We start from the raw sequence: 23,750 nt of genomic DNA, 5'->3' as shown, positions 1-23,750 counted from the left end.
TGTGACTTATAATTTTATTAATGAAACGAAAATAAAATAAAATTTAATTCTATATTTACATTAGTAAAAGTTAACATATTTACCATATTATTACAAAAGATATTTGAAGTTAGCATCTTGCAGAGCTGATGCAGCAATTTTAAAGTAATTATACTCAGAATCACCTGATGCAGAATGTTTTTAATAACTTCAGTTTTTTATTGTGAACGCTTGCCTTCAGTTATCAATAGTGCAATGTCGAAAATATGATATTAGTATAGAGGGTTTTATATTTGTGCAGTATTATAATGTTTAAAAACTGTATATTCAAAAATAGCAATTTAAAAATGTTTTTAATTTCTATATAAAAACCCCATGACCGTGTAACTCGGTTGCCCAAGGAATTAAGCACATGTTAGGTTTCTTACAAAAGACTAGCTGTCTAACCAGAACCTGGACCCTTCGGGGTTCAGGTCATCCTAGAGCCAACTTAGGGGCTCATCAAGCTCTATCCCATGGCCGCAGTCCATGGCTTTGCTCACCATTCCCAATTTGCGAAGGGGACTGGTGCTCTGGACAATCGCAGAGTTCACTTCGGTTGCCATTCCCATCTATCCAGAGGGCTCCACCTCTGGAACCCTGCAATGTATGTTATCTTCTTGGTTGTTGTGAGAATAATACTGATAGGTAATAATTATAATATTCAGGCTTTACGGAAACCTGAAAAAGAAAGTAAATTACAAAAGATAGAATAACAGAAACTATGGTAACTAAAGTACACCTTTGACCGAGAAAAATTCATAACTTATTTCTTTGCATTGGTGGCAGAAATATAATAATAAGTAAAAGGTTTAATCTATTTTTTCCATAATGAATATCTTTAATTCACAACTTCACCCATCTTGGGGGCGAAGAAATAATGAATATTACCTTCGAGGGAGCTAGGGCCTCTACCTCCAGGCAGTTTGTCTATGCGGGCAGCGTCTCAGAATGGCATTGTTAGGTGTCCAAAATTGATTACCTTTTGTGTACAATTTGTTTTTTTTTTAATGATGAAAATCATCTGTTATTAATATCAAATCCCAGTCAAGCATGGCATTTTTGATATGCCGCAAAATTCAATTTTCATGTTCCATGCCCAAACCTCAAGATTACTTGGCAATATAAAAAATAAATAAATATTATTTATTATCAAACTCTCATTTAGTAAATGTTGAATGTTACAAAATTAATATTTTTATCTTGTAAGAATTTGTGAGGTATAAGATTAGAATTCAAAATCTTAGGTAACATTATGTCTAAGGTAAATGATATTTATCATGATAAAAAATTTAATCTTAAGCAGTATTAACAGTAATGTTGTAAGATTAGAAATACAAAATCATGAGAATTACCGCAAGCAAGAGTTTTAACAAATTATAAAAGATTTCAATTTGTAGAAAAATCTGTTAGGTGAGGTGAGTAGCAGCATTTTTTGATAAAATTTAGCAAAACCTGGCATATTAAAGTCTCCCAATAATAATTTAACTATGGTAAGCGAATTATATACAATTTATTTGTATTTTATAAATTATACAAAAAATCATAAACATATTTACTTTGTAGCATTAAATTATTGTTTTTTTATTACAGCAAATAGATTTTGTACAACTGAAAGAGGAACCGCTTGACATGGATGGTGATATCGAAAAAGATCCTTTAGCAATTGAAGAAGTCAACTTTGTTAAATCAGAAAATTTACAAATTGAAAATGAAGTGGTAAGGGTGTTAGATTTTGCAACAGTATAACACCAATTATCCAGATGGACCTTACAAGGCCAAATCTGGATAATTGAAAAGGCTAATTTAAAAGAGGTTTATCATATATAATGCACATATTATTCTATATTTAATGAGTAAAATACTAAGTAAAAAAAAATATATATATATGAAAAGAAGTGAATGTATTTTAGTAAAATTAAAAATAAATTTGGAACATACTTGTATTTACAATTTAACAAAAAAGAAATTCAGCAATATGGTTAAAAAAATACATAATGTAGACGTTTGTATTTATAAATAGTTTTACAAAGGCCACAAGATACATATGTTTTTGCTAAATGAAATGAAAAAAAATAAATTAAAAAACCCAGTAAAATTAAGATCTATAAAAAAAATTCCTATTGAAGGGAAGATTTATTTGAATAGTGTTTAAATTTTTCAGATAATTTATTAGATTTTTTTTAAGTTGCCTAGTTTGGATTTAAGCAGTCCAATTAGTTGGACATCTGGAAAATTGGTGTCCCACTGATATCTTTAGTCATAGACTGCTATGGTCATTAGTCCTAAATTTTAATTATTATTACCATTATCAAAAATTTTCATTATTATTATTATTTTAATTAATCAACATATTGACCACTGTGTCAAATAACAATAAAAAAATAATCACCAACACAGTAACTAAAACCTAAAAAACTAATATGAAAGTCGACTTATCATGGGATCCCGCATCATCAGTCAATTCAAAATTACAAAAAACAAAAAATAAATAAAAACTAAAATTTAGAAAACATAAACCCTAATAACAACAAATGGAATGATTGTAATTCCAGTTGGCATTGAGTGATGTTGTTCACTTTGAAGAGCATTGTTTTACAATGCTCTTTAATTCAGAAAGTAGATTGTTGAAATTCATCATAAAATCATTCCCAAAAAACATAGGCCCTCTGTAGAAGATGATCCTGCAGATCATTATGTAATAATATTTCCAGATACAGAAAAACTTACACAAAACAAGAAGATGTTTGTATAACAAACACATAAGAAAGGAATTGTGCAATATTATTGCTATGAATGTGATTTTGATCTTTGTGCTACCCCTTCTTTTAGAAATTTTTACACTAAGAAGAAATAAAAAAAATATTTCCTAAAAATTTTTAGTTTTAAATTGAAATATAGTAACATCTCTGTGAATTGGCAAATAGGAATGAATGTATGTTATTGTGTGATTTTGATCTGATTGCCTAAATTCATAAATACGTATAAACTGTTTTCATAAAAAATTATTTGCTAGCGATTTTTAGGGTAATGTGATTATTTGTATCACATATGAATAAATGAGTAAACCTTTATTTCCCTTGTACAAAATGTAAAATAAAAAAAAAAGAATTACAGTATATAATTAGGAAACGTAATATGCAAAGGATAACTTATGTCCAAGCATGAAACACTTCATACAATATTTCTACAAAGGGAATATAAAAATCAAAATTATTTTTAAATAAACAGTAGTAACTAAGTATTTCTAAATAAATAAATGCAAGTTCTTAAAAACAAATAAAAATTAATTGTTAAAGACAGAGATCTGTTAAAATTTATACTTATTAACTTAGAAAAATGACAAAATAATTAAACATAATAATACCTGAAATTGTGCATTAAAATTCAACATTCTAGTTTTAGTAATAATGTAGAAGATACAAGAATATGAAGGTGATGTAAATAATGTTTATATTCTTGTATACTTTTATGCTTAGTATATTGCATAAATTGGAGTAAAATGAATAGTGTTATATCTGTTTTGTTGTTAACACTATTTTGTAACAACTTAAATAATACAAAAAAATGCTAAATAATCTTAGTAATATTAATATTATGACTATAATTATAAATTTACCCTTAATAACTTTGCCTTCCTTAGTGTTGATTAACTCTGTTACAGGATTTTATATAAAAAACCAAAACATTATGATTGGATTAGACAAAATTAACTAATTTTGTGTAATTTACACAGGATGAAAAAAACATGTTTAGAATAGTAATTCATATACATTATTTGTCATTATCCACTTATATATTTCAGTAAGGAGTTTTTTGTTCACTCTGCATATAATTGTAGCAGAAATAAGATGTATTGGTTTAGCAGAAATACACATGTCTTCTGCAGACATTTTTTTATGTTTTTTGATATCTATTTTATTATTTTGAGAAAAATATAAATAGATATGCATATTTACATCCTTCTGTTATCATCATAGTAATTTAGTTCACCATGGCTCAATTAAATGACGATGATATGTAAACAAAGAGTAGTCTTGTACAGGCTTGGACCAACCGTTCCTGAGACATGTGGTTGACTGAATCCAAACAACCAAAGTACACCAGTATCCTCTCTTTAGTTTTTATGTGCCCTAAAAGTTTCCTAACTTTCCTGTATGCTCCGTCTATCTTACCAATGATCATTTCTCTTTCCACTCTTTCACTAGTTTGCACTTTCTGTTTATAGTATTTCTTAATTGTCAATAGTTCCTTTTACTTTCTTCATCACTAGCATCCTTATATTCTCTATGTTCATGCATCAGCTGCAATATATCCTCTGATATCCAAGGTTTTCTACCAGTTCTCTTTGTTCTGCCTAAGTTTGCTTCTGCTGATTTAAGAATTTCCTTTTTAACATTCTCCCATTCTTCTTTATTTTCTACCTTATCTTTTTGCTCAGACCTCTTGCGATATCCTCCTCAATAATCTTCTTTACCTCCTCTTCCTCAAGTTTCTCTAAATTCTACCGATTCATCTGGCACCTTTTCTTCAAGTTTTTAAACCACAGTCTACATTTTATTACCACTAAAGTATGGTTGCTATCAATGTCTGCTACAGGATAAGCTTTGCAGTCGACGAGTTGATTTCTAAATCCTTGCTTAACCATGATATAATCTATCTGATACGTTGCAGAATCACCTGGCTTTTTCCATATGTATATTCTTCTATGATTTTTAAACTGGGTGTTGGCAATTACTAAATTATACTTTGTGCAAAACTCTATAAGTCAGTCCCCTCTTCATTCCTTTTGCCCAGCCTGTATTCACCCACAATATTTCCTTCCATGCCTTTTCCAATGCTTGCATTCCAATCTCCAACTATTATTAAATTTTCATCCCCTTTTATATGTTTAATTGCTTCGTCAATTTCTTCGTATACATACTGTACCTTATCATCATCATGGGCACTTGTAGGCATGTAGACGTTAACAATAATCGGCTTAGGTTTTGATTTTATCCTTACTGCAATGATTCTATCACTATGCATTTTGAAATACTCTATCCTCTTCTTTATCTTCTTGTTCATTACAAAATTTAATCCTGCCTGCCCTTTATATTTGAAGCTGAGTTAATTATTCTAAAATCACCTGACCAAAAATCGTTTACCTCTTCTCATTGAACCTCGCTAATTCCTACTGCATCTACATTTAACCTATCCATTTCCCTCTGTAAATTTTATAATCTAACAACCTTTTTTAGACCTGTAACATTTCACACTCAGACTCGTAGAATGTTATTTTTTAATTTTCTGGTGACCCCTTCCTTCGTAGTCCCCACCTGGAGATCCGAATGGGGGACTAGTTTATCTCTGGGATATTTTACCTAGGAAGGCACCTCCATCTTTGTTACATGAAAATGTAGAGAATTATATTTTCTTAGAAAAAAAGCAGCTGTAGTTTTTCATTGCTTTAAGCTACGCAGTACTCAAAAGATTGAGTAATGTTGTTATGGCCGTTTAAGTCCTCCTGACCTATGTTCGTAACTACTGAAAGAGCTGCTACTCTCTTTCACGAATCATTCCTTTGTCTGCTTCTCAACAGATACCTCTCCAATATGGTTGCACCTTTGGTGCAGCTACTCTGTATCACGGAGCACTCACCATTGGCAAGGTCTCATGATTCATATAGGGGAGAAAAATTATATTATTATTTATTATAAATAATATTTTCTTAGTTTGATCATAGTATATATATATATATATATTTATTTATTTTATTAGTTCACCAAAGTACAGAATAAATAAACTAGGATGACTTAGCTTATTCCACTATATATTCAGGTGCGCTTTCACAATTTACTCGCATCATCAGCTGTATTATATGTTCATTTCAGATTGCATTACAAACTTCATAAAATGTAATATCATCATGCATTTATTTATTTTATTTTAAACTTTTATTCAGTTAAATTAGAAATTAAAACAAAATTTAAAAATATGAAAAATTAATAATAATAATAATATCATTTTGAAATCAGATAAAACTAATATGCCGATCACCATATATTTTGATAAACATAAAAATTTGATGGAACAATATATAATGGAGAATGATTTCAAGGTAATAAAGGACCCTACTAACCCACCGGTTTGGTCTAGCGGTGAACATTTCTTCCCAAATCAGCTGATTTGAAAGTCGATACTTCCAGCATTCAAGTCCTAGTAAAGTCAGTTATTTTTACACGGATTTGAATACTAGATCATCATAGTATATATATATATTTATTTATTTATTTTATTAGATCACCAAAGTACAGAATAAATGAAGTAGGATAACTTAGCTTATTCCACTATTTGAATACTAGACACCAGTGTTCTTTGGTGGTTGGGTTTCAATTAACCACACATCTCAGGAATGGTCGAACTGAGACTGTACTAGACTACACTTCATTTTCACTCATATATATCATCATCATTCCTCCTCTGAAGTATTATCTGTAAAGTAATTATCGGAGGCTAAACAGGAAAAGGAAAGAAAGGAAAGGACCCTACTAAAAAATTTCTAAAAATTACTAAACGTTTAATGATAAAATAATACCTCATGTAACATTTTCAATCGTAAAAATAATTTAACATATCACACTATGTTGTACCCTTATGAACCATGTGCACCTCCTATATTAACTGGACTACGAAAAATTCACAAACCAGGTGTACCTATGTAACCTTTAATTAACTTCAAAACCGCTGCTTCTTACATTGTCTCAAAAATAATTTATAGAATACTTTGAAACCAAATAAATTTAGGTTATAAATATAATGTAAAAAATGGATACAAATTAGTAAATAAATTAAAAAACTTAATAATTAGTGATAAAACTAAGATGGTTAGCTGTGATATTTGTAATATGTATCCTAGTGTACCCATAGAAAACACTATTATCATAATAAAAAATAAATTAATACAAAATCATGAGGATCCCTTATTTGTTGAAAATATTATTGTTATTACAAGAAATATGTGCAAACAGAATTATTTTAAATTTGATGACAAATATTACACCCAGGAAAACGCTACTGATGGGTTTTCCTTTGTCATCTATTTTATCTGAGGTTTATTTACAGGCGTTTGAAAGTAAAGTTGTTTACAGGATAACTCATATGCGTGATATTTTATTATGGACTAGATATACTGATGATATTTTTGTAGTGTATAATCCAGTTATATGTAACGAGCATTTATTCATATTGAACAAATTAAATTCCTATTATAGTGGATTGAAATTTACCTTTAAAATTGATAATAAAAAATTTAATTATTTAGATTTTAATATTGAAATTAATAATGAAAATAATCAATGTATAACTTCAGTATATAGGAAACCCATATCTAACAAAACCACTATACATAAATCTTCAAATCAGCCATGGTCACACAAAATTAGTACTTACTCAAGCATGGTGAATAGAGCAATTAATTTTGCAAAGTATAATGAAAATAAAAGTAAATTAAATAAAGAAATAGGTGTTATAAAACAAATTGCCATATATAATGGTTATGATAATTTTTTAGTAGATAATATATATAATAAATAATGTTAAAAATTAAAAGTAATACACATTTAATAACATTAAACAGCACACAAAAAGTTGACAGTCTATATTTAAAATATGTATATACTGATAAAATAGTTAACATATCACAAATACTTATGATAGTAATAAATTTAAACTCGTGTACCAGACAAATAACCACATAATAAAACACCCAATACGTAATAAACATGATTATCTGATTTATATAATTTGATTCGTATTTATAAAATTGGCTGTAATGGTTGTGACCATATTTATATATGAAAGACCACTAGATCATTTAAGGCTTCTTAGCCTTAATTGGTCTAAGAATATTTTAGAAATTATAAAAAAGGTAAACTGGGTTTCTCTAATGTGTCTGATCATCTATCTGATTTAGAATAAACATACAATATTATCTGATATTAGGACAAATTTAAAAATACTGGAAATTAAAAAAATATAATATGATTACAAATAGTAAGGGATTTGACATTTTAAAAAGATACTATATATATATATATATTATTATTATTATGCTTTTACGGCCAACATGGGACCACTTAAGTCAATTTTAGTTGGATCTTGTCTGAGAAAAGCGTGTTATTTTACTCTTCCGAGCCGCCCAGTATTTCTTCATCCATTCAGATCTTGCTTTCTTTTCTTCATCCGTAAACACCCTCTTCGTTGTATTTTGTCGTTTGTCTGTCTTTTGTTTAAATCTAATGCTTTTGTCTTTTAGCTTTGTAATCTTTCCAGTTTTATTCTGTAGGTCGGTCAGGGAAATTCCCAATTCTTTCATATCTTCTCTAATTTCTTTGATCCATCCTACTTCTAGCTTTTGGAACCAGAGCTTTTCAATGATATTTCTTGACAGTCTTGTTTCCGGTGTCCTTACGAGATGACCAAAGAAAGAGATTCTTTTTTCCCCGCATACTATCAGTAACAGGCTCTATTTCTTGATACACCACCTCATTGGCACAATCCACCGTCGGCCTTCTTTTTGGTGTTTTTTATTGATACACGTTCTGACAATTCTCCTCTCTATTTTCAGAATTTTTTCAATTCGGTTTTTCTGAGTGATTTTGAAAAGGGTGTCGCTTCCATAGGTGACTTCTGGCTGTACTACAGTTTTATAATGTTTAAGTTTTGTTTTAGCAGAAAGGCATTTTTTGTTATATGTTGACCAAGTTAATTTTTGGGATTTAATCATTTTATTTGTCCTGTTTTGCCATGTCACTTTTTCATTTAAATTATAAGTTATTATTTTCCCTAGATATTTAAATTGTTTTACTATTTTAATTTTCTGATTGTTTACCGTAATGCGCTCTATTACCAGAGGATCTATGGCCATTAGTTCAGTTTTTTCGAAAGTGATATGAAGCCCTATCTTTTGTGCTAGATTTTGAAGGCTCATGATTTGTGTTTTGGCTTCTTGAATATTATTTGCTAAAAGAGCGAGGTCATCTGCAAATCCTAGGCAATTTAGTGTGATGGAGTTTTTCTTAGTACCCATTTTTATATTTTTGGGATTTATTTCATACCATTTTCTCATGATAAATTCGAGGGCGCAGTTAAAAAGGAGTGGTGATAGGCCGTCTCCTTGCCTCAATCCAGTTTTTATGTAGAAGGGTTGAGAGAGTTCACCTCTGAATTTCACTCTGGAGTGGGTATTGGTTAAAGTTAATTTTATCATGTTTACGAGTTTAGGGTGAAGGCCCAGGTTTCTCAGAATATTCAGCATGGATGGTCGGTGTATACAATCATAGGCCCTTTTAATGTTGACGAAGGTGATTATTAGTTGTTTTTTCCGTCTTTTATATAAGTCCATCATAAGTTTTAGGGATATTATTTGCTCCGGGCAACCTCTCCATGGCCTAAATCCCCCTTGGTATTCCCCAAGTTCCAGTTCATGTTGGTCTTTGCATCGGTTGTATATGATTCTCGACAGGATTTTGTATGTGCAATCCAGGAGAGATATGCCTCTGTAGTTTTCTGGATCAGTTTTATCCCCTTTTTTATGTAATGGATGAATGATTGATTTTATGTATATATATATATATATACATATATACATAAAAATAAATTTAATATGATCAACCATCAGACAGAATATGAGCATGACAGTATTTTGAAAGCTGCAGTAGATGGCTCCACTGTCTATTTTGGTAGTGATGCATAAGTTAATATATTTCAATCAGTATAGTAAAGTAAGTTCAGTTAAATGGGCAACATGCATGATTACTTTACTTAAAATTATTTTAATTTGACTTTATGCCTTGACATATTTTTATAATTTAATTTTTAATTTTAATTAATTTTTCATATTTTTAAATTTTGTTTTATTTTTTTATTAACTGAATAGAAGTTTAAAGTAAAAAGATTAAAGGTTTTAAATTTTAAATAAAATAAATAAGTGCATGATGTGTTATTATATTTTACTAAGTTTGTAATGTAATTTGAGATGAATGTATAATGCAGCTGATGCGAGTAAATCATGAAAGTTTTCCTGCATATATAGTGGAATAAGGTAAGTCATCCTACTTTATTTATTCTGTACTTTGGTTGATCTATTAAAAGAAATATATTTGTATGTAGTACAGAGAAGTATGATTCTTAAAAGAATTGATTTAAAAAAAATTAAATATATCATATATTTTTTTCAGTCTCTGCAAAATACAGAATTAGGGAACACTCTTACCTTTACTTTTTTTATGCTTAAAATGTTTTCAGGCCTAAGCCCATCTTCAGCGATATTTTTTAATAATTCTTCACCTGTTTACATTAAAACATTAAATTTTATCTTTTTACTGTTATTTTGTAAAAATTGTCATTAATAATATTTAAAAGCATTATATATATACTAGATTATATCTATACGGTGTCTGGTCTAAGAGTAAGTAATTGTACAGTATGAGAGTGTACAGCTTATATTAAGAGAACCAGGTTATGTAATTTAATAATTTAAAAAAAAAAATAAACAGCAAGTCTCCATATTTTAGTATAGGTTATTCAACTTAAATGTATGCACCTTTTGTAGCTTGGCAGACATCTGGATGATAATGTAACTCTTGGTAGGTGTTTAGGAGCATCTGCAGCATTATTAAACCATATTGCAGGTCCTTCAGCAATTTTTTGTTTTAAATCATCCAGATCTCAAACTTTTCTCGTAATAAAACCCGAGCAAAAAAGTCTAAAAGAGTGAGTGATATCTGTGAGATCTAGGTTGCCATGCAGTTAACCCACCGGGTTGGTCTAGTGGTTAACGCGTCTTCCCAAATCAGCTGATTTGAATACTAGATCGTGGATACCGGTGTTCTTGGGTGGTTGGGTTTCAATTAACCACACATCTCAGGTACGGTCGAACTGAGAATGTACAAGACTACACTTCATTTACACTCATACATATCATCCTCATTCATCCTCTGAAGAATTATCTAAACGGTAGTTACCGGAGGCTAAACAGGAAAAAGATAGATAGGTTGCCATGCAGTTGGACCTCTTGTCTATTCCAAAATCCGGTAGCATTTTTCAGGAACATCTCAATAAAAGTGTGGTTGAGCACCATCTTGTTGGAAACTGTATTTTGCAGAAATCTGAGGAACAACATTGTTTACAAGCATGTCAAGGTACGTGTGCTCCATGAATAAAACAAACTGATGATGCCATCATCAGTTGACGAAAAAACGAAAAAATCAATGATTTGATTTTTTCGTTTTGTCCCTTTCATTTGCGATTGTAATTATTAGTTATTTTTAATTTTACAGGTTACTATCGTTGAAGGAACCATCAAGGGAAGTATGAAGAATTGTATTACATGCAAGAGATGTGTAAATAATTCTGTGCATGATGGAATTATAAAAAAAAATTCCATTGAATGTAATTGTGCATATGGTGCTGTAACGACAGAAGAAAATTTAGTCGAGAATATAAGTAGTGAAAACAAGTTACCTATACAGAAAGAAAAGAAATCGGTTTGTGAATATTGCAATGAATTAGTCGGATGTAAATGTTATTTTTAAAGAGACGCATTAACTTTCATGGTAAAAAGAAAAAAAAAACATTTCTCAAAAGTCTCTTATTCAAGATAATGATTCAAAAACCCACCTTATTACGCGTAATGAAGAGAAAAATTATATTTGTAACTTTTGTCAGAAGTGTTTTAATCAAAGTTCTACTTTAAAATCGCATTTAAATATTCATACCAACGAAAAAAGTTATATTTGTAACATTTGTCAAAAGTCATTTAATCAAAAAAACAATTTAAAGAGACATATTAATATTCACACAAAAGAGAAAAATTTTGTTTGTAACTTCTGCCAAAAGGTTTTTTATCAACTTTCTAATTTAAAAATACATCTTAATATTCATACGAAAGAGAAAAATTATGTTTGTAACGTCTGCCAAAAGGTTTTGAGTCGTGCTTCTTGTTTAAAGAAACATCTTAATATTCATACAAAAGAAAAGAATTACGTTTGTAATTTTTGCCAAAAGGTTTTGAATTGTTCATCTAGTTTAAAGGCGCATCTTAATATTCATACAAAAGAGAAAAATTATGTTTGCAACTACTGTCAGAGGTCTTTTAATCGAAGTTTTTCTTTAAAATCGCATTTAAATGTTCATACAAAAGAGAAAAATTATGTTTGTAACATCTGCCAAAAGGTTTTTAATCATCTTTGTAATTTAAAAAAGCATATTAATGTACACACCAAAAGGAAAAATTGCTTGTAACGTTTGTCAAACCTCTTTAATGAGAGTTTTACTTTAAAAAGGAATCTCAATAATATCCATATTAGAGAATCCTTATGACTATTAAAATTCTTACATTAAGAAATTTGATTAAGGAGAAAAAATTAATAGCATTCTTTCAACGGTACATAATTAATTTAAACAAATATAAATTTATGTAATGTTTATAATTTAACATGACATTTTACGTATTTTTATACCACCATATTCATTGATGTAATACCACCATTAGATATTGCATCAGAGGATGAGATGAAATAACAATTTTGTAGAATGTGAGAAATATCATACCTGACCAGGATTTGAATCCAGGACATCCGGATTAAAGGTTGCGACATTAGAACTCTCACTAAAGAGGCCGGCCTAGGCTATAAACTACTTTAAAAAAATTTAGATTTATATATTACTCTAGTTTATAATATGTGGATGACGTTTATGAACATTTTAATCCCAGAACCCTGCCAATCAGATAATTGTTATGTGCTGAGGAATTCCACCAGTTCAGAAAAAGTGGTGTAGACACACAATGCACGTGTGTAAAGTTCATAAGTGAGAGTTGTTTTTGACATGCTTATCTCAAATGCATTTTCAAAAAAACCACTGATCTTGAATGAATCTAAAGCTTTGTTCTGATTTTGTATAAAGTTTACTTCACATCACGTTTGTTACATTTTAGTATTATTGTTTTCAAATATTAAAACTAAACAAGAAGCGTATATCTGATACCTGTGCCTGTTATCAACATTGACCTCAAAATCTTTATTAGTTATTAATTTTTTAACAACATACTTGTAAAAAAATGACTGCTTCTCTCATACATTAGTTTCTTTAAATACGTCTTCTTTTATTGTTATCTCCTGGTTGTGGATTGTTTTTATTTTTTCTGTTGCACTAACATTCATAATTAAAAATGTTCGATAACCTTGAAAATAAACAAAAATTAACATTTTGGAATACAAATTACAAATTATAATAGTTCTGTTACGTTCTCAAATAAATTCTGTTAACAGTGAGCTGCAAACCTAAACAATAGGCAGAGACTTGATGCTAGGTCACTCACCGTGTTCCAAAATTCTCTCTGCATTTCTACTACTTTTAAGTTACAACTTTGCAAATATGAATTGATACTTGAAAATTTACAAAATATTTTTTGAAAGTATATACTGTCAGAAAATATTTAAAAAAAATTAAGAATTTAAAAAAAAATACTTTGTTACATTTCTTTAAGAAACTTTTTGGTGTATATTTTAAGAGATGTATATTAAGAATTTTTTTTTACAAATTAATTTATTTAATTCTATTATGATAGTTTTTAGAGGTTTTGGTTTATTTTTAATGTTTGTCAAACATTTGGTTTTTCATAGGAAATGTATAAATCCTGTTTTTTTTTTCTACAATTATTGTTAACATTTCTATTTGGATTTTTGCAGCGTAATGCTTTCAGCCAATTTTGTAAGAGCACTTAGAGCTATAACAGTATTCGGTGAATTGAAAAAAAATATATATAAATTTTAAGAAAAAGGTAATAAAACAGAATTTAGTATTCAGTCATAAAAATAAAACATTTACACTGTTAAAAAATTAAAGGTTAATTAAATTTTTTCACATATCAGTTCAAATATGTACTAACACAAACACACACACAAATATCTATAAATATTACCTTATATAAGCTTTTCATTCAGTTTATTTAAAAAGTTATATATAAATTGGTTTAAATTAAGTGGAACATCTTTAATGAAACACACAATAGTGTAAATAAAGAAGGAAACAAAGATTTCAGAGTTGCATTCATTAAAAAAAAAGAGAAATTCTAGAGTATTATTACACTTAGTGATAAACAGCCTGGAATATCTTCTTACTAGTAATAATGAATTTTTCACTCGCACAGATATAAATAAAATGGTACAAAATGTATTCATTATACAGAGTTATCATAAAAGAATGGTGCGGTTTTGAACATGGTTTAAATTAAAACAGAATTACTTACAGTTTATGTTTTTTATTTTTCAAATTTGTCGTCTCAAACTTTTTTTTACATAATTAATAAATTTCAATATGTGCGCCCTTAGTCGCTCGACAAATGTCCAAACGATACTCAACTTCTCTCCAAACATTAGTTAACATTTCTTCGTTAATGGTTGTCATCGCTTCATCAATCCTGTTTTTTAAGCGGTTTAGGTCTCGAATTTTTTGGGTATAAACAACGCTTTTGATGAACCCCAACAAGAAAAAAATCGTTAAGTGTCAGGTCTGGACTCCTTGAAGGCCAAAGTACGGGTCCTTGCCAGCCTATCCATTGATCTCCAAATTTTTCGTTCAAAGCGTCCGTGACCGATGCGTTGAAGTGCGGGAGAGCACCATCTTGTTGGAAATGAAGTCTATGAATGTTTTCGAGTTCATCCGGCTGAGGAAAGCAATAATCAGTTAACATGTCAAGATACACAACTCCATTAATTGTTTTTTCAGCAAAGAAGAAAGGCCCTATTACACGATTTTTCATAGCACCACACCAAACATTAACTTTAGGCGAATCGCGTTTTTCTCAATAACTGCGTGTGGGTTTTCAGACCTTCATATTCGTGAATTGTGTCTATTAATGCATCCATTCACGTGGAATGTAGCTTCGTCTGTAAAAATTATATCGTCTAAAGATGATTCGTTTTCACTTATTCTGTCCGACATTTCAACAGTGAAATTGTAACATTTTATACCATCATCGGCTTTCAATTCCTGCAGTATCTGGATTTTATGAGGATGTAATTTCAGTTTTTTATGTAAAACTTTGTGAACTGTTGATTTTGGAATACCTAATTCGACATTCCGACGGTGGATGGACTTCCCAGGACTTCTAATTGCCGATCGTCTAATTAGTTCAACCGTTTCGTCTGGTACACTTGGTCTGCCGGTTGATTTCTGTTTCTTAACCGATCCAGTTTCTTCTAATTGTTTGAACCAACGTGTTATGTTATTTTTGTGTGGCGGATCTCTTCCAAATTCACGTCGAAACGCATGTTGAACTAAAATTACGGATCTTAATTCAGCCATCAATAAAACACACTTTGCTTTGTCTTTATCCGAGAACATAGTAATTCACTATACTCACTGCAACAACAATACAAGAACTGACGTTGTGGTTACAACTGCTGATAAACAAACTTTTGGGTCGGAGGCTTTCAGGGATACCAATATAACATCTAGAAATTTTCCTACAATCTTTCTATGAATTACTGAAACCGCACCATTCTTTTATGATAACCCTGTATTATAATGAAATATCTGTCGTAACCTTTTCTTTTTTAACCAAACTATTCAAATGGATGGAGCACAATTATTGCCAGGGCTAGAATTATTTGTAGAACCACAACTAAAGATGATTCTCAATAGTAGTATAAAGTCACAAAACCAACTGGATTAAAAAAAAATAAAAAGTTCCATTAGAAATGTGTTTAGCCTATCTGTGTAGAAGCAAATCCAAACAGAACTCCATGAATTTTACTTATCACCTTCTCTTTCTACTCTTTTCCGCCATTTCATTTCGTCTATAAGAGAAAAAAAAATGTGTATCAAAATAATGTGCGAAATCAATTCTTTAACAAGAATTCATAATATACATTATAAAATCATTCTATTTTTATTATTATTTTCTTTTTTTATATAAAAATACACAGAAAAGAAAAAAATTGTTTTTCTATCTATGTCAAATAAGGCAATAAATTGCATTCTCCTGTAAACAATTGCTGTACTGGATACAAGTTTAGTTTCAGATTAAAAAGAAATCCTTTTATACTTGTTGCAATTGCTAATACAACTATTCAAATAAATAATCATAAAGTAAAATTAGTTAATTAAAAAGAAGAAAAGAAAATATTTCACAATATTAAGAGATAAAACAATAAAATATTTTATATGCATGTAATTAATAATCTTAATTTTTAGATATTCCACCAGGTTTTAAAAAATTGAAAAGTTTTTTAAAATTAACTACAACACACTATACTTCATGGTGAAAACTGTAAAAACTTCTATCTGCTTATGAGCTAGTTCCGCTCCTCAGCAAAAATTTTCAGAAACTCCAAAGAATCCTTAGTTTCTGAAGCACTCTTTTTTTTTTTTTTTTATTCACTGAAGAAGCACAGTAGCATAAGTGCAACCCAGACTCAAAGTTTCCACAAAGCAAAGTTCACTACATATGATTTTAAAGATTTTCAATTAACAGCCCTTAAACATAAGAGGAAGTTGACAGTGACTGCTTTGTTCCTACCTAGATCAATTTACCACTTAGAGATTTTTAAACTCTAGAAATTAATTACTCGCCCATATTTTATAGAATATTAAAATATAATTTTCTTAATGATTTAATATTTATAAATAAATATATTTTTAAAAAGTTTTTAGGAAAAGCAAAGTTTAACTTAGCTGAAGATTGTGCTTTGTTTTCTAGAAGCTTAAAGCAATATTTTTATCAGGATATTGTGCAAGGTGCAGGGTGTATGAGCATATTGTAATTGCATAATCATCTTTTAGACCGTCAAGATTTCTAACGATATAATTAATTCCTTTGTTAATTGTATTTCTGTATTTTAATATATAATGATCATTATAATTTATGAAAATATATTCTTTAAACATAACTGAACAATGCATTTTATTTACCATGAAACATGAACCAGCAAAATCAATTCATAGAAAATATACCTTTAATTTGAACATATTTTAATTACATACTTACACATATTTTTGTAAGGAACATATTTTATGTTCCTTTTATTTGAACATATTTTTGGTTCTTCGACCATGAATATTGAAAGTTCTACAATGTAATAAAAAATACTGTAATTTATGATTAATATCAGAGAAAGGAATTATTGGAACACAGACATTATTCAACATTGGAATTGGGTTTTCAATTCATATTTTATCATTTTAATTTATTTAATTTATCATTATTAATATTATTATTATTATCAAAGAGCAGTTGCTATACTGAGAGTTACTTTTATTAACTTTAATGTAATTATGAAATAAGTAAAGAAGGATGCTGTAAAACTTAACATTATTTCAACTATTTTATCTAAGTGTTTGTCGGGTATGGTAGAAATAATATTAATCAACTAGTTTATAACAATATAGGATTAATGATACCATCAAAGGGATATTTTAAATTAACTGTCCTTTCTACAGTAGTAATTTATGTCAAACATTGTAATTGAGAAACAAATATTTCTCTTTATAATCGCATTAAACAGCGATTCAAAACATATTAATTGTAATTTATTGAGGCAGGTTTTCTTGCGTGAAACTTAGACTTCACATTAAAATGAAACCATTTGTATTGAGAATGGACCTAATACAAGGTCCTCGGATATTATTTTCAAACAAGTTTTCTTCAGACAAGTTTATTTTCTTTTCAAATATTACATATTAGAATCATACACCTATTTCAGAATTAAAAACATGGGTTTAAATAAAGAGAACAGTTTAGAAATTAGATGTTTTGTTCAAGGTAGAAAAAATCAATTACAGAGGAGATATCATCTAAAAATGTTAATGTTGATTCACTGATTTGTACATATAATTTGTCTAATCTGGGTAGTGAGCGCAGCATGTGTTTGATATTGACAGAAATGGCGGAGTTTGGCTGAAATTACTATCGAATTCCATTGATTTCAAGAAAAACTACTGAGTGATTTTTTAGTCCTGTTACCCAATTTTAAATGTAATTTTTTACGAAAGGGAAATTTAGGTGGAATAAAAAATGTATTTGTTACTTACAAAAGCTATTACTTACATAATTGTTAAAGAATATGCTCAAAATGCCCACCCCTTGCGGTTATACACACACGGACTCTTTTCAGCATATTAGCAGAAACCTTTTTAAGAGTCGCATTGGTAATATTCGTGATTAAGTCTGTAATATTGATTTTAAGTTCATTAATAGTGTGAGGATTGTTTTTGAAGGCCTCGGATTTAATATAGCCCCACAAAAAGTAGTCAGGAGATTTGATCAAGGTCTGGGGACCTTGGAGGCCATAAGCCCTTGCTTATTATTTGATCATCAAAGAACTCTTACAGAAAATCCACGGTTTCTCAAGACGTGTGGCGTGTAGCGCCATCTTGCTGGAACCGGCAATACTGTTCTTGAGGTTTCAGGAGGGACACAAATTTGCGCATGGTATTCCTGTATACTTCACCATTTACTGTCTGTTCAAAGAATACGGGTCCGACTATATGATGAGATATCTATCGCACACCACATACCAATTTTTTCAGGATGCAAAGATTTGTCTTGTAAAGTGTTAGGATTTTCAACCGCCCAAATTTGACTGTTCACATAACCGTCGAGATAGATCCAAGCTTCATCACTAAAGAACATGGTATTTAAAAATTTGATTCCCTTATCATTTACAAGAGACCTAAACCGATGGTAATATTACAATCGCTTGTTTAAATATGGAGGCTGAAGCTGTTGGATTAATCGTACACGATACAGATATGATTTCAATTTTTTAGCAGCTTTCTGAGCACTTAAATATGACAAACCGACTTGCGTGGAAAGTTTTCATAAACTTTTCCGTGGAGAATTGAGCAATCGTGTTTTCACATTCTCTATAACGTCATCTGTCAAGCGAGTCGGTCGACCGCTATGTTTTCTGTCACAAACACCACCTGTCTCTCGAAATCGGTTTGCTAGCCTAGATATTTACATTTTTTCTGGCGGAGTAACTCCAACAAATTTAATTTGAATTGATTCTTTTACACTCTCATACGATTTTGTAGCAAAATATTGTTCAAGAATGAAAACTCGTTCTATGGTAAAAGACATTCTGTTCGTAACACGACCGGAAATGGCACAAGAGTTTACACAGCTCAAGGAGAATCAACTCACACTGCCGTATCTATACCGGTTGAGTAGCGCTACCAACTTCGTGTCAAAAAACAATTTCCCTTTCTTAGAAAAAAATTACCAGACTTTAACAATTAGGTAACAGGACTAAAAAATCACCTGTATTATGGAACTTTTAAATGCCTTCTATTTATTAACAATAAATATAAATTACATTTTCCTTTTGAGATCACAAAACAAAAATCTATTTTATTAAATTTATAAATACCTCTTATGATGAAATATTATTTTGTGTCCTTATATATTTACAATTATGTAACAAATATTAATGTAAGGTTTCTGTTGAATTTACCATTTTGTTTGAATCCAGATAATTTTCAACTGATTATGAAGAATGATGGAAACATTAAAGAAAATAATCATTCATGAGCTTTAAAATTTAATTTAAAGCATAACAAGTTTTGCCTATGAAGTATTTAAGAATGATGTCTTAAGAGTAGCAATATAGGTCTGCTTACTTAGTTAGATAACAATAAAGAAAATCATTCTTTGGAAATTCAGTATGGGCAAAAGAAAAGTTATAATGAATTAACAATAAGGTCAATAATTAATGATAAAGACCATTAAGTTAAGAAATGGATCTGAACAAGTATAATCCTGATCTAGTAATAAACTTTGTTTATGATCTTTTGAGTTAAAGCTATCATTTGTACACTAGTATGCCAAATAATTATTTATTAACATTTGAATAATCACATTCATTTTATGGGTTACAGAGCAATGACCTAAAATCAAATAAACCTAATGCATACTACAAGATTTTTTGCCAGGTTATTTTCAGTTTTCAATAAAGATATAAGTTTTATTGAAACTATCTCAATTGATTATAAAAAGGTAAAAAGATATTCACATCAATCAGATTTAAAATATGAAATAGGTGCTGTATTGAAGACATGTCATTGTTGCAACACAGCTTGAATTGCAATTTAACAATTTTCAAGAAAAATATTGAACTTTATATCAATTTCAAATTGAGATTAAACAAATTAAATATTAAACAGTTCCAAAATCAATGCTTTATTTTAAAACAAATAACACACTATAACATGAAGTTAAAACAAACAACGCAGTTGTTAATACAAATAAAAATGAACAGAATCTTTGTTTTAATTTATTAAGAATATCTGTTGATCCATTAAGCAGTGTAAATTTAATACCTTATCAAGAAATTTATATAAATAAAAATTGTAATTATGAAACTAGCAATAATACGACGGTTTTTTTTTCAAGGTCCAATCAGTCACGAAATTAAAACCACAGTGAAAATAAAAAAATTTTTATTTGTAACAAGTACATACATAGTTACATAGTTGTGTTTTCAGCCATGTTTCTACGTCGGTCTGCAGCTCGATCTCTGTGCCAAAATGTTGTCCTCCTAGCCAGCGTTTCATGTGAGCAAAGAGGTGAAAATCGGATGGAGCCAAGTGCAGGCTGTATGGTGGGTGATCAAACAGTTCCCAATGAAAACGCTGCAGGAGCTTCTTTGTTACAGCTGTAGTGTGCAGCCGAGCATTGTCATGGAGAAAGACAATGCCTGATGACAACATTCCTCTCCTCTTATTCTGAATTGCCCTTCGTAGACGTTGAAGAGTCACGCAGTATGAGGCTGCAGTGATGGTCGTGCCACATTCCATGAATTCCACCAAGAGAACTCCATTCCGGCACTTCACACTTGGCAGGAGATCCTATTTTTGTAGACATGTTTACGTGCTAGCTGCATGTTCAGAACTAAACGAAGTGATGTGGCGTGATTGAAGGCCATACTAGAGACACTGTGCAAAGGTTCATCTGATTTTTGCACGGGTTTTTACTTCGCGACCGACCAGACCTTGAAAAAAAGACACACATTAACATTCATACTAAACAGAAAAAAAATAATAGTAACTTTTGTCAAAAGTCATTTCATTTTGAAAATGTTTTAGAGACATCTTAATATTAATACAACAGAGGAAAATTATGTTTTTAACTTCTGTCAAAAGTCATTTAATAGAAAATCTCATTTAGTGAGACATCTTAATATTCATACAAAAGAGAAAAATTATATTTGTATCTTTTGTCAGAAGTCTTGTTATGATAATTCTGCTTTAAAAACACATTTAAATATTCACACTAAGGAGAAAAATTATATTTGTAACTTTTGTCAGTGTTTTAATCATAGTTCAAATTTAATATCACATTTAAATATTCATACTAAGGAGAAAAATTATGTTTGTAACTTCTGTCAAAAGTCATTTAATACTAAATATTCTTTAGTGAGACATCTTAATATTCATACAGAAGAGAAAAATTAAATTTATAACTTCTGTCAGAAGATGTTTAATCATTTTTCTAATTAAAAGTTGCGTATTAATTTGCATCCCAAAAGGAAAAATTATGTATGTAAATTTTGGCAAAAGTCTTTTAATTGCAGTATGTATGTGAATTGCAGTTGTGATTTTAAAACGCATTAATTTCCACTTAAAGAAAAAAATTAATATTTGTAACATTTATCAAAAATCATTTAATCAGATTTATATTTTGGAAAGACATCTTAACAATATCCTTATTAGAGAATTATGACCTTTTAAGAAATTGATTAAGGAAAAAAGTAATAGCATTCTTTCATATGTGTATAATTTAAAACTAATATGACAAAATTTTTCTTATGTTTATAATGTAATGTTACATTTTTCTCATTTTTACAACTTAAGGCGGGGAATTTCTATCTTGTTTGCCTCAAATGCAGATTTGTATATTACTGTAGTTTATAATATATGATGAGTATGTACATTTTAACCCCAGAACCATGGCAGTCAGAAAATTTGGTGTAAAAAGTTGTATAAAGTTCTCAAGTGAGACATGTGTAAATCACAAGTTATATGTGTTTTTCTTGAACATTTTTTTTTCACAAATAACGCTGATCTTGAATGAATCTAAAAGCCTCATTCTGATTTTATATTAAGTTTAACTTCACATCGTGTGTCATACATTCTAGTAATGTTTTCAAATATTAAAACCAAACAAGCTGTGCCTGTTATCAATATTGACCTCAAAATCTTTACTAGCTTTTAATTTACTACCAAACATACATGTAAAAAAATTAATGCAAATTTCATTTATCAATTTCTTTAAAAATGTCTATTGTTATCTGCTGGTTGTGAATTATTTTCCTCTTTTTATAAGCTTTTATTTAACTTGCTTTAGTTATAATCAAATCTTCCAACTGCTATATCTTTTGATCTATCGTATGAAAATCAATGAAATTTGATTCACGTTTAAACATTTCATTTTAATTAATTATGAATTTTTATTTAACGAATTCATAATTACGATTACAATTATAATAACGATAACAATTAATAATTTTTCAGATTACTGTCAAAATGTAATAACTTTGTGCAAGATTTCTAAATTTAATTTTTATTTTTAATCTTATTAATCCTTAAAGGTCTGTGCAAATTTGAACCGTCAAAGAATTAACACTCGAGTAATTTTATTGCAGATAAATAAAGTATATACATATACCAAACAACCTCATTAAACAAAAAATATATTTTAAAATACAGCAAATGTCTATAAATACTTATTCGAAAATGTTGTTATAAAAACTGCACCACGCTTTTATTTAACGAAATATTTTCATTACTTTTAATTTTAAAATTTAATAATTATTACATTTATTTATTGGTTATTTATTAGATATTTATATAATTCATTTTTTACTTTTCAGTTCATTTTTATATTTCTTAATATAGTATATTTTTTTGTTTAAAATTCTCAATTTGATTTCTTATTTTTTTACTTTTTAGAGGGTTTTTCTAATTTGTTTCCTTTTGTTTATTAGTTAAATAAAAGCTATTTTTAAAAAATAATGTTTTTTTCTTTTGCAGCAACAAGCATAATTAAAAATACTCCATAACTTTGAAAATAAACAAAAACTAACATTTTGAAATGTATGTCTCTATTCATTTAAATAGTCTTATTACTCTCTCAACTTCTGTTCACAATAAAAAAAGATTTTTTTTTTTGTAAGGATGGGAGCCGCAAATCTAAACAGTAAGAGGGCAGAGACTTGAGATGGCAGGTCTCTCCACCGTGCTCAGAAATTCTATTTGCATCTCTACTAGTTTTCGTTGTTATAACCTCTAAAATATTATGAATTTATTTGTGGAAATTTAGACATGTTTTTAAAAGTATATATACTGTCGGAAAATGTAAAAAATGTTTAATTCATTTGTTTTCAAATGAATTAAATGTTCAAAATGTTTTCAGATCATTTTTCTAATAAATCATATTATAATTTTAAAAATTGCAAAGTTGTTGGGTCCTTATCCAAATGCTTTATTATTTTTTAGATATCTGATGTATTCTTTATTTCTTGTTTATTCGGGGATTTGTGTTTTCTAGGTAAGTTACTGGTTCCAGACAATGCGGCTTTTCTCTGTGTTTTTTGCAGTTTGAATAGTTTTTTATAATTTGCTAAAATTTTACTATCACAAGTTTATATGACTTTAATTAAAATTATTTTTTCTTATATTTCATC

General features: G+C 29.1%; 1 protein-coding gene across 2 annotated transcripts in view; it reads left to right on the top strand.

Annotated features, from left to right (window-relative positions):
- The window catches only part of LOC142329960 (uncharacterized), a 49,241-nt gene extending 35,706 nt beyond the window's left edge, over positions 1-13,535 (top strand). The window contains exons 5-6 of one of the 2 annotated variants that reach the window (XM_075374948.1): positions 1,612-1,737; positions 11,340-13,535. In XM_075374948.1, coding sequence (XP_075231063.1) covers positions 1,612-1,737; positions 11,340-11,594 — 381 coding nt within the window. In that variant the 3' untranslated portion in view covers positions 11,595-13,535. The remainder of the gene's footprint in view (positions 1-1,611; positions 1,738-11,339) is intronic. The other variant, XM_075374947.1, reaches the window with a different exon arrangement.
- Positions 13,536-23,750: the final 10,215 nt, after the last annotated feature.

The sequence above is a fragment of the Lycorma delicatula genome, chromosome 9 (assembly GCF_047948215.1).
Source record: "Lycorma delicatula isolate Av1 chromosome 9, ASM4794821v1, whole genome shotgun sequence".
In the NCBI taxonomy this organism is placed as follows: domain Eukaryota; kingdom Metazoa; phylum Arthropoda; class Insecta; order Hemiptera; family Fulgoridae; genus Lycorma; species Lycorma delicatula.
Note: the sequence above shows the minus strand (reverse complement) of the source record. Positions and strands in the feature narration are given on the sequence as shown.